The sequence below is a fragment of the Ambystoma mexicanum genome, chromosome 11 (assembly GCF_040938575.1).
Source record: "Ambystoma mexicanum isolate Mex_15411 chromosome 11, UKY_AmexF1_1, whole genome shotgun sequence".
Classification (NCBI taxonomy): domain Eukaryota; kingdom Metazoa; phylum Chordata; class Amphibia; order Caudata; family Ambystomatidae; genus Ambystoma; species Ambystoma mexicanum.
The window spans coordinates 827,016,514-827,029,344 of NC_090934.1; the positions used below are offsets into that span (position 1 = coordinate 827,016,514).

Sequence of the window (12,831 nt, forward strand, 5' to 3'; positions counted from 1 at the left end):
GGACTTTGGGTTGGCGGCTTTGGGGTTTATATATTTATAATGGATAATGTTTTCTAAACATATGACAATGGCGGATTTCCCTGGTTCTATCATTGAATTTACATATAATAAATCACACTGTGAAATTTAATCATCTCTGTGGGTATTCCCTGCTGCCATACCAAAGGGTAACTTGTCCGTGATTACTGAACACCTTTTGGCCCAGAAGTAAACTAAAGGCTGTAACGTAAAGAGAGAGTGCGTGTGTGTGTGTATGCGCACAAGCGTATACTACCATCAGACTCCATTGATCTGTGGCATGCAGATTATCAATTTGGCAACATGTTCATCTTCACCAGTAGCCAGTGGGGGAGCTAAAAGCCTAAATGACCACTTAAGAAAAGCTATTCAGTTTGCTTTGCCAGTCGCAGCAGGGCCCCACCTCCCCCTCCTCTCCACACGTGCGTTTGTGTTTGGTGCAAGCAAGGGGTGGCATTTCAGTGGAAAGTATGTTGAAAAGCCCAATTCTGGCCCTGGGTGCATGGTTTTGTTTGTGATGATAAATCTGACAATTTATGACCTTTTAGTAAATATTTGTTAAGATTAGTTAACTCCACCTGCTATACTGCGATAACCATGATATACCGTCATTTGGCAAGAAGATTATTGTACCGTCATAAAACTAATACCGTGACACCCCTAATACCTAAGCTACAACTGACTGAGGATGCCCAGTGAGGCTGAAACATGTCTGGAATTGCTTGTGATCTTGTGCAGAAGAGGTGCGACAAAGCCTTTCTGGCTGAGCTGCTCTTTCTGGAGTGGGACAAGACCTGATTTGCATATAGCCTTTCCACTTTCTATGATGGCTTGGCAGGCTGAAGAACAATGGTCTGGAGGGTAGCTCAGAGCAATGCCAGAGGTTAAGATAAATTCTAGACGTTGCAGCCATCAACGGTTTTGATTTGTGTGTGTCCCTCCAAGTGGGACGAGCATACCATGACATGAGTCCAGTGTCTCCTGGGCCTAGACACCCAATCTACAAATGACTGAGGATGCCCAGTGAGGCTGAAACATGTCTGGAATTGCTTGTGATCTTGTGCAGAAGGGGTGTGACAAAGCCTTTCGGGCTGGGCTGCTCTTTCTGGAGTGGGACTGATTTGCATATAGTCTTTCCACTTTCTGTGATGGCTTGGCAGGCTGAAGAACGATAGTCTGGAGGGTTGCCCAAAGCAATCTCAGAGGTTATGATTAATTCTGGACGTTTCCAGCCATCGCCTTTATTGTTTTGCTGGAATGTATTGATGATGTTTATTGTTATGCATTTACAAAAGGGTAATAGGAATTGGTACCTGGATATTCTAGGGTAGGTCTCCAGAACCTTTGCTTTCCAGTTGTAAACTTGCCAGGTGCTGAAGGATAGTGTTCTCTTTCCATAAAGCAGACAGACCCCACTCTTTCTGCAGAGTGTGTGGGCATAGCATTCTTTTCTGCTGCAAATCTTGCCACTGTAGGGCATTCTGACTGCCTCTGAAGAGGAGGTCAGGTTCTTGCAAACAGGGTTTGATGAAAATGCTCATAAATAAATGATAACTAAAAGGCAAAGTTGTGAAATTCACTGGCTCATAATAGGAGGAACCTAAGTAGCAGCAGTGCGACAGTTACAGGGTAAGCACATTTGCTTGAACATGCATGAATTGCTGGGGCTTGCAAGTATCACCATGATTGTGACCATATTGCTTTCTTTATTATGAGGATATTAGTGGAACACTTTAAACATGTGAACGCTGATTGCAATATTATTTTCACACAGCTCAACCAAAGGCATGCCTGTCGGATACGCAAATTGAATTGGAACATGGAACAGAAAAGTCCCTGGCATGTCTCATTTACGGGCTGTATCCTCCATCGATTACAATACACTGGAAAGCCTTTTTGAAGAACACAGAGAAGGCTGATGTCATCTCAAAAGATATCTGCACTGCGCCTCCGGAGAAGAACCCAGACGGCACATTTAATGTTACAAGTAATTTGAGGCTCCACCCATCCCTTGACGATAATCACAATGTCTACATGTGTTTTGTGGAGCACCGATCACTGCCCAGCCCGTTACAACTGAATGCCACCCTGAAAATTAAAGGTAAGCTCCATAAATTGCTATCAAATATAACTGAACTCTAATAAAATAGTAATGCATGAATGCGCTGGATTGATTTCAGAATAGCCTTCATCCCTCTCACTTCCAAGCCTTAAAAACAAGCATTGGAAAAGCGTGTATGTAATAAGGGCCTGCAATCGGTGATTTTGGATGTATTTTATGTGCTGCTGTTTGTATTTTTAGGTGCATGATAGGTATTATAGCAATGCAATATTTTTATTTATTTTATTTTATTTGAGTTAATTGAATTAACAATTTTTTCAAAAAAGACATTTAACATCACTGTGTCCGCTTCGTCCAATCCAGAAAAAAGAAGGAGGAGAGAAAAGAAAAGGATGAATTCAGAGATACGTCTTTGATCAAAGTTCCTCAAACGTCTACATGTTACACAAGGTTTAGAGTAATAGACTTCATCGCAGTGTCACGACCCTCAGCCCTGATCCCCTCTGGCAAGCCCATTGGCCAGGTGGAATCAGGGCTCGGATCACTAATAAGGCCTGGTATCCACTTCTCAGGCCCTCTTGGGGTATCAGTAAGGAAAGACATCTGCTTGAGGAACTACTTTGTTTAGGCTTTCAGCCAACATGGAGGCATCCGCATAGCTTGATTCCTAGAACCAAGCTATGCAGTCTAGTGTTTTGGGTGTGGTGGCCTAGGGACTACTTTATCTGGACTACTTTACAGTGGCTATTTAAACCACACCCGAACAAGACAACACGCTTCGCGTTACTTTGCTTCTAGCAACGTGACGCTCACCGTGTCCAGCTTTCTCACAAGCCTGGTGAATTCCGGACCTGCAGAAAAACCAAGAACATCGTTAGCAGAAGAATCTTACCTGCATTCATCATCCTTCACGGCTCGCAGCTCCTGGGCAGCTCTGTTGGTGGAGTTCACCGCCCGGATCGAAGGACCTGAGAAAAGGAGAAAGACATCATTAAAGGAGGTAGTGGAGACATTACAACCACAAAGCGCTTAAAGACTTACCTGGTTGGTTGCTTTTCGCCCGACATAGCTCTGGAACTCCATCTGCGCTGGGAACTCACTGCGACCTACGAAAAGAGAAAAGCACAGGTCAGTGAGGACAAGACATCGCTGCGCTACGCAAAGCGCCTCCTTACCGCATCATAGCGCTATAGCGTGCCATCATCTCCTGGTGAGAACCAGCATATCCAGTTCTCCAAGCGGACACTCCGCGCTCCTAGGGAGATAAAAAAAGAGACATTTAGAACAGAGAAAAGGCATGCAAGAATTACAACGCCATCAATCGCAATAAGACCTACCTGAAAGACACTACAAGAGCAGCAGTCAGTGAAGTAACTGGACTGCCCGTGCCCACAAAAGACAACGCGCCCCTGCCCAGAGAGCAGGATGGAGAGCCCACCGATTCCGACAACCAGGTGAGAAGAGAACCTGGAGGGGCTGGAAACACAAGGGAGGTGGGGGAAAACTTACCTTGGTAGCCCAGTCCTAATATAGTCTTCATTTGCAGGAGCAATCCCATCTACACCGAGACCACATCAGGGAATCATTGGGAAGGGCACCAACGACCAACTGGCTGGTGGCGTCCCCGTGGATACCAGGTGAGCGTAACACACAGAGACCGAAGCAGTGGTCGTTTTGGTTTGCTCTACACATATGTGTCCTCCAACAATCCTCTATGTCCATTGTTGTGTGGTTATTCAAAATTGGAGTCAGGTGTAACTCTCTCAGGGACTCACATCTCTTACAACTCATTAACAGATGCTTGATTGATTCGGTCTCATCGGTTGGTGCACAGAACTGACAGCTTTTAGAGGCACATCTTCCTTGGATGTAGTTAATTTTGTTAGTCTTTAACAGGTTTAGTCTCATTCTGAGGAAGGTATCTCTAAATGTCCTGTCTTGAAATCTCTTCAGGTAGCCTCTCCGATGGTTCAATTTTACTGGAATTGCGGGGAAGTTTCACCGCCAGGCTACTTTGACTTGCTTTCTTGGTTGTTTTGATCCAGTCAGGTTCAAAGAGCTTTTTTCAGATTCTGAAGGGGTTCGTGACCAAATCCTTTTCCGAGCATCCAACTTCCTCTAGTATTTTTTGATGACTGCTAACCCAAGTGTTCAGGACCCTTTTTGAGGTTTTGGCGATTTCGTCGTCGATCACTTCTAATATTGATGCACAAAAAGGAGGCAGTGTTTTTCGATATAAATTTAGTACCTTCCATTCCACGATCACTTCCAATGAGGTTAGGGCTAGCTCATTTCTGATTCTAACAGGTTCCAGCTGAGTTTGGTAAGTTTAGGACGGATCGCCAGAACTTACCTTCCAGTGTTGACCATATTTCAATCGGCATGTGGATCAGACATTCGGCTCCATATGTTATGGTCGGAACCACCTTGTTCCTGTAGAAGTTAACTAGGCCGATGACGGAGAATCTCCCAAATCTTTTATCCATCAACCGGCCCTGTGTTATCAAGACTGTGAACTTGTTCTTTAGGAAGTCTTGTGCCGATACCTCTGTGGGGCTGTTAGGTGACTCCAAGATATCTGATGGAGTACACTTCCTCGATCTTTTTATCGCCCAAGAACCAACTTGGTTTGCTCTTTTTCTTTTTAGCTTTTTGTGGGCAAATGATTTTAGTTTTACTTTCGTTTGTCTCCAAGTTGTTTTCGAGCAAGTAGTGGTAGAGGCTATCCAGTTGTCTCTGGAGGCCTACTACGGTTTGATCGATCATGATCAAGTCGTCTGCGTAGAGAAGTCTTGTTAATTTAGTTTTCCCCAGCTTAGGCCAAAATGACAGAATTGATGGTTCGAAATCGGGAAGGTCGGCAATGTAAAAGTTGTAGATGGCAGGGGCCAGAGACCAGAGGACAGCCCTGTTGACCCCTCTCCAGGTTGGGATTGGCATGCTTAGAAGGCCTCCTCTGTTTAGACGAACTCTGACCGTGGTGTCAGAGTGTAGTTGCATTAATGGGTCCAAGATTTCTTGCAGGCACTTTAGTTTCAGAAGTTTTTGCCAAAGTCTTTGTCTATTTACCCTGTCAAAAGCTTGGGTTAGGTCTACGCAGATAATATATATTTCAAATGGATTGTGTCCTCCCACGTATTCCTCATCTTATGATATTCGTATCCCAGCTTCAGCTGCTTCGGAATTATTTTTTATTTTTTCGCCAGGGGGCGCTGCTCAAGACCGCAGAGTCGAAGTCCCTCGAGGGCTGCCGTCGGGCGTCAACGTCATCCGCTGTATAAAGGGCTCGGGCAGCACCCGTTACCTCAGTTCCGTTTTTCCGACTCAATTTCTTTGTGTTACGAATGGCGCATCAAGGATTTCTTTGACAATGTTTCGTCTTCAACTCCCTCCACACCCAAGACAGGGTTAAAAAAAAAATCTGAAGTGTGGCAGGAAGATGTTTGTAACCGACCCCCATCGGAATTGCCTCTGGTGCCTCAGCCCAGACCATCGGGTTGATGAGTGTCAAATAAGGCTCTTAGGGAACGCAGAGTTAAGATGGCGGTGGGGAGGAAAAATATAAGTCTTCGAAAAGACAAAAGGATTCGGATGAATCCGGTAGAAAATCTCGTCACAAGTCGAGAAGGTCGAGATCGGAAAGTCGCTCGAGAAAGTCTTCCTCATCTTCGATGAAAAAGTCAAGAAAGCGACATCATAGGTCTTCTTCCTCCTCGTCCTCTTCTGAGAGGAGAGTAACTTACCCTTCAAAGCACGATTCCCCAGAAAAATGGGAGACCTTCAGGGCTTCGATGCTCAAAATATTTGAGAATGCGGCCCAGACCCCCTCGAAGTTGCCACGTGGTGATCATGCCTCTACTCACTCTAAAAGTGACAGAGGAAAATCAAGATCCAAACACTCAAGGGTAGAAAAAGAGTCGAGAGTGTCTTCAAGGGAAAGTTCCCTGACGCCTCGCACTAAGTCTAAGCCTTCGGTGCATAAATCGGGGCTTAAGGAATCGGCATCGACGTCGAAGTCGAAAACAAAACTCGACTCGACACCGTTGACGACCATAGCGTTGAGACAAAAATGACGTTGACATCTTTAGCTGTATCGAAGCCTCCTTTGACAGCATCGAAGCCTCCTTCAACACCGTCGAAGCCAGCATCTATCCTATCGACGCCTTTGATGCCTTTATCAAGGCCTTCGTTGATACCAAGACCCAAGTCGACGCCATTATCCATACCTAGGCAATTTCCACCTTCCTTGCCTGAAAAAACTTTCCACCCACAACCAAGACAGGAATTTTTTAGGTCCATGTCTTCTATATATGAAGAACATTCCTCTGAAGAGGATGTCACTCTGGCTGGAGTTAGATTTGGAACCAGGGAAGTTCCTGAAGAACTAGTGGACCCACAGTCTAAACTAACAGACCTTTATGACTGTCTTCAAAATGCAAGTGGCTTAGACACTTCACCTGAAGTGGATTTTGAAAGACCAGACCCCACAGATCATGCTGATCCCAGTTATAGAAATCGTATGGGAAGGGTCATTGATTTTATGGGTTGTAAAGCGGCTTCCCTGGATTTTGACCAGGATGACATGACTGACATCCTTAGTGAGGGTCCTTTGAAAGATCCTGTTCTCCCATTCCACAAGGCTCTACAAAAAAGAGTAATGGCAAATTGGAATACTCCAGATTCAATTGCAGCAGTAAATAAGAAACTGGTACCAAAATATAGACCAGCCTTGTCGGATCCAGAATATTTATCCAAAAACCCATCTCCTGAAAGTCTGTTGGTGCAAGCTGAAACCTCCACTAGGCAGTCAGCTTACCCATCAATACCACCAGACAGGGGCGATAAAAAGTTGATGCTTGGGCCCGGAAAGCTTTTTCTTCGGGAAGCATGTCCCTGAAATCAACTAATGTCACTTGCACATTAGCAAGATTTACTTATACCCTGTGGGACTGCATGTCATCAGCGGCTGAACGCATCCCGGAAGGTGAAGAACGGGATGGTTTTCTGGCTATAGTGAAGGATGGTGAAGAGGCTATGGAGGAATGCCTTCAGTCAGGATTGGACACTGCGGATAGTATGAGCAGGTCCATGGCATCTAGCACAGTCTTACGCAGATTCGCATGGCTAAGGAAATCTGGCTTTGCACCTGATGTGCAGTCTAGATTACTTAATATGCCTTTTGACGGCTTGAGGTTTTTTGGCAGCAAGGCGGACGAGAGCTTGGAGAAGCTGCAGACCTCGAAAGTGGCAGCAAAATCACTCAACGCCGCTATAAGACAACCTCAGCAACACTCTTACGCAGGCTCATATTCCTGGAAGAGTCACCCTTTTCGCTTCTATTCCTCTTTTGGAAAAGGGAGAGGGCAGGCTAGTCAGAGAGGCCAACAAAGAAAACCCTTTCGTGTTGGAAAAGGGAGAGGTGCTAGATCAGCCACTGCTGCAGCCGCTGCAAAGCCACTTTGAGGTCTTAACCCACAACACCCCTGTGGGAGGCAGAATCACTCGGTATCTGGACGAATGGTGGGGTATTACGTCAGATGCCTGGGCACTAGAGATAGTGACCCATGGTTACTGCCTTCCTTTTCAACGAAGACCTCAAGATCATCCACCGGGAGCCAACTCTGTCAAAACTCCAGACCCGCTCCTTGTGAAGGAGGTTTTAACCCTGCTAGAGAAAGGTGCAATAGAACATGTACCTGTAGTGGAAAGGAACAAGGGTTGGTACTCCCCCTATTTTCTCATCCCCAAAAAGGACGGAGGATTGAGACCCATCTTGGACTTGAGAAATTTGAACAAATTCTTCAGGAATGACAAGTTCAAGATGGTGACCCTTTCTCAGATCCTCCAGGCCCTTCAGCTTCAGGACTGGCTGGTTTCAGTGGACTTTCTGGATGCTTACTTTCATGTGCCAATCCATCTCAAGCACAGAAAGTACCTGAGGTTTGCAATTGGTGGTTCTCATTATCAGTTTCGGGTTCTACCATTTGGGCTAACCTCCGCCCGAGGGTTTTCACCAAGCTGATGGCAGTGATGACAGCGAGTATCAGAAAAAGGGGGATTCTCGTCTACCCTTATCTGGAATGATTGGCTAATCAGGGCGAGTTCATCCGATCGAGCACAGGAACATCTGGCCTTGACCTGCCACTTCTTACACAGTCTGGGCTTCTCCCTCAATTACAAGAAGTCACAAATGATTCCAAGCCAAAAACTCCAATTTATCAGAGCAATCCTGGACCCTTCCTCAGGGAAAGCCTCGCCTCCCGAGGAGAGACCTCACCACATTCTGCAGATGGTAATGAAGTTTCAAAATGCCCAACATCTACCGGCATTCCACTTTCTAAGGTTGCTAGGCCTCATGGCGTCCTGCATTTTTCTAGTGCCAGAGACAAGGTTGAGGATGAGATCCCTTCAGTGGGCCCTCAGGACTCAATGGTCCCAGTTTTCAGGGGAGATGTCAGTTCATCTACAAGTCCCGACCAAAGTGGCTCAAGATCTCCTATGGTGGGCTTGCAAGGAGAATATCCTCAAAGGGGAACCTTTTTGGCAACCATGGCCGGAGATAATGGTAGTGACGGACGCCTCACTCACAGGGTGGGGAGCCCACACCAATGATCTGATAATCAGCGGTCGTTGGTCTCCATCGGAGCCCAAACTACACATCAACCTTTTGGAGCTGAGAGCAATCAGACTAGCGCTGAAGGCCTTTCTGCCCTCTGTACAGGGAAAGAATGTCCTAATAATGACAGACAACACAGTGGCCATGTACTACCTCAACAAAAGAGGAGGTGTAGGATCACTCCCACTGTGCAGAGAGGCAATGCAGCTCTGGTTCTGGGCAATGCAAGAAGAAATCTCTCTATCGGCAGTTCACTTAGCCGGAGAGCTAAACACTGTGGCGGATGCTCTAAGCAGGCAGAGCACAGTCTCCCACGAATGGGAACTAGCTCAGGAAGTCCTTCAAGAGATCTTCGCCCTTTGGGGAACCCCTCACGTGGATCTGTTCGCGACCGGTGCCAACCGTAAGTGCGAACTGTACTGCTCAAGGGAATTTCCCCCAAGAGGAGCTCTAGGGGATGCGTTTGTAGTGGACTGGGTATTTCCACTTCTTTACGCGTTTCCTCCAGTCCCTGTGATTCCTCACATAAGCAGGAGGTTGAGAAAGTTCGGGAAAACCATGATCCTAATTGCCCCGCATTGGGCCAGGGCGCGTGGGACCCGGACCTTCTGGACATGTCCATCTGACCTCCAATATGCCTTCAACAAAGAGAGGATCTTCTCTCGCAAGAGGAAGCTCGGGTTCTCCATCCAGAGGTCACGACACTCAGCCTTCACGCATGGTTTCTGAGAGGCTAAGATATAAGGATTGGGACCTCCCGGATGACGTAATGGAGATTTTGCTTTCGGCCAGAAGACCAGCAACAAAATCCCTGTACCGGTGTTGTTGGAACAAGTTCAGTAACTGGTGCAGGGATAAGAATGTGGATCCATTTCTTTGTAATACTCCAACAGTACTTTCTTTTCTCTTACACTTAGCCAATTTGGGGCTCCAAGTTGGAACAATAAAAGGTTACTTGGCAGTGCTAGCTATGTTTAAGCGCTCCTCGGAAGAGGTGTCCTATTTTAAAATGCTTCTAGTCATTCAATTCTTGAAAGGATTGACAAATGTATACCCTCTGACACCTTTTCAAGTGCCCATCTGGGATTTAAATCTAGTCTTAAAATGTCTCATGTTTGCTCCTTTTGAGCCTTTACATTCTTGTCCATTAAGACTGCTCACTCTTAAAACAATTCTGTTAGTGGCTATAACAATCAGCCCGCAGGGTAAGTGAGTTGCAGGCACTGTCTTGTAAGCCTCCTCACACCATTTTCCATAGGGACAAGGTTATCCTAAAAGTTAAACCATCATTCTTGCCTAAAATAGTGTCTGATTTTCATTTGTCACAAAAGATTGTCTTACCTTCCTTTTATCCTCCGCCTCATGCTATTAAGGAGAAAGAAAGATTACATAGACTGGACCCAAAAAGGGCTCTCAGTTTCTATATTTCCAGATTGGCAAATCTCCGACAATGTGACCAACTATTCGTTGGATATACTGGGCACAAATTGGGCCTTGCAGTGTCTAAACAAACTCTATCCAGATGGATAATTTTAGCAATCTCTGTATGCTATAATCTAGCTGGGAGAGAGCCTCCAGATGGATTGAGGGCTCATTCAACCAGAGGCATGGCAACTTCCACGGCCCTTCAGAGGGGTGTCCCAGTGCAGGATATTTGTGCTGCTGCCACTTGGTCGGTCGTCAATGCACACCTTTATAAAGCATTACTGCTTGGACTCTACTTCTTACCAAGGAGGACTATTTGCAAAAGCTGTCCTTCATTCAGTCCACAATTAAAATTCCTGGTACTCCCACCTCCAAATTACCACTGTAATGGGAGTCTATCATAAAATGAGGAATACGTGGGAGGACACAATCCATTCGAAGAACAAGTTACTTACCAACTGTGACATTCTTTCGATTGGATGTTCCTCCCACGTATTCCTCATCGACCCTCACAGTCCACCCCTCCGTTCAGTTTACGCTAATTGCACTCTGACATCCTTAAGAGCCTGAAGACTTAAAGCCTGATCAACTGATGCGACCATGAACACCGTAAAAACAGAAATGAGGTAACGGGCACTGCTCGAGCCCTTTATACAGCGGATGACATAGATGCCCGACGGCGGCCCTCGAGGGACTTCGACTCTGCGGTCTTGAACAGCGCCCCCTGGTGAAACTTTTTTTATAATTTCTGAAGCAGCTTAGGCTGGGATACAAATATCATAAAATGAGGAATACGTGGGAGGAACATCCAATCGAAAGAACGTTACAGTTGGTAAGTAATTTGTTCTTTGGAGTTCGCCTGGTGGCTCTGTACTTTTAAGATGTTTAATAGCACAATGTTCACTGCTGTCCCAATGTTCCGTATAAAACCCGTTTGGAAGGGGTCAAACTAGCCCTTGGTGGTAATCCAGCTGGTTAGTTTGGTGAGTAGGAAGGATCCGAAAATCTTGCCTATGACGTCCAGTAACCCGATCGGGCGGTAATTTTGAGGTTTGTCTTTTTTCCCCTTTTTAAAGATGGGCATGATCGTGGCTGTCTTCCACGAGCCGGGGATTTGCTGTGTTCTGCAGACTTTGTCAAAGACGACTTTTATGAAGGTGGCCCAATCTTCCAAATTTTCTTTTAGCATTGCGTTACTACGGCCGTCTGGCCCTGGTGTTGTTGATGTAGTGATCTTTTTGATTTTCAGTTAGATCTCTTCTAGACCTATGCCCAGGTCCCAATGTTCAGAACTAAACGCTGGCACAGGAGTTAAGGGGGTTCCTCAGTCTTTGAATACGGTCAGGAAGTGTTGTTCCCATTGTGACTCACTAACATAGTTCTGTTGGGTGTCATGGGTGGCTGTTTGATCTTCTTTTATTAGCTGGCAAAAGTCTCTCGAGTTTTTCTTGGCCAAAGCTTTGAGCATGTTCTCTCCGTCATTCTGAAGGACGGTTCTCTTGCGTCCCGCTACCCAGTTTTTATATTCTTGGGTAGCGTTCTTAGCTTCAGTTTTTAGTTTGCTTGAATTGGACCTAGATGCTGCTTTTTTAAGACGTCTGATAATTTTACGTTTTTTCAACCAGCGTCTCATCGTAGCAGTGCCGCATCACTTGGTCTGTGGTTTTCCCATTTGATTTTTTAGGTTTGAAATGGTCAAGTAAGGCCACAAAGTCCGCCTGATTTGTGCCTTTGATCACGTTCCCTCTACTTGGTGGCATAACGTATTTCCCTGTTATTGTTTTTATGTTGTTGGGTTTCATCCGAAGTCGGTTGCCGCCATTATTTACCATTACTTCTGCTCCCATCATTGGCCTCCGGGTTTCTGATCCCCTTGTGAAGGTCATGGGTCTCAGATTGTGGTCGCTGTTTTTAGTTTGGATAATCTCGTGTTTTGTGATGCCAATTCCATAGAAACAAACACGTGATCAATGTCGGCTGCTTGGTTTCCTCGCCGCCAAGTCGGGATTGCAGGTTCTGGCACTGGACAGTTCAACTCTGTAGAGACCAAGTTCCTTGGTCTCATAGCTGCTGACCAGAGTTTCCATCTTTGTTCTCGAGGTGGTTTTGGTCTGTGTGCAGTTGTAGTGAAGTTGGGCAGACCACAAGCAGCGTTTAAATCTCCAGATATTAGAAGTAATGGGATGTCATATTTTAGTAGAGCCATGTCGATTGATGAAGTTATCAGCTCCAGGAAGTCTGCGTTTGAGGTCAGCTCAGGTTTCCAGTAACAGTTGAAAATGATCAAGTTCTAGGTGATTTTCTCGGTCTTTGGAGGTTTGGTCGTTCGACTCGGATTACTAGAAGCAGAAGGTGTCAGACTCCTGAGTGAATACCCCACACTCCTCCTCACCTGTATCCTCTATTGAACTGTCCAATGCTTCTGATGTCTTCTTTCTTCGCGGCTTCCTTTGTTCTGCAGGTTTTTTCTCCTTCTTCTGATGAAGATAAGGACGCGCTCCTTCGGAGGCCACCTTGACTGAAGGTTTTAACCAGACCAGGTGAACCCCAGGGAGCAGGATCCAAAAGTCTAAGGGAAAAAGCTTCCTGGCTGAAAAAACCCTGGAAGATGGAATACGGAAGTTGATTCCAAATCTCGTCTTCAGATGGAGTTGTTAAGCACTGTGACAATCCGGTTCTTGGTAAGTAGAGAAGAACTCTGGGAATTGTG

At 45.8% G+C, this 12,831-nt stretch overlaps 1 protein-coding gene across 1 annotated transcript in view; it reads left to right on the top strand.

Moving 5' to 3' along the window:
- NCR3LG1 (natural killer cell cytotoxicity receptor 3 ligand 1) overlaps positions 1-12,831 on the top strand; it is a 722,742-nt gene that overhangs the window by 192,908 nt on the left and 517,003 nt on the right. The window contains exon 3 of the mRNA XM_069623776.1: positions 1,793-2,119. Coding sequence (XP_069479877.1) covers positions 1,793-2,119 — 327 coding nt within the window. The remainder of the gene's footprint in view (positions 1-1,792; positions 2,120-12,831) is intronic.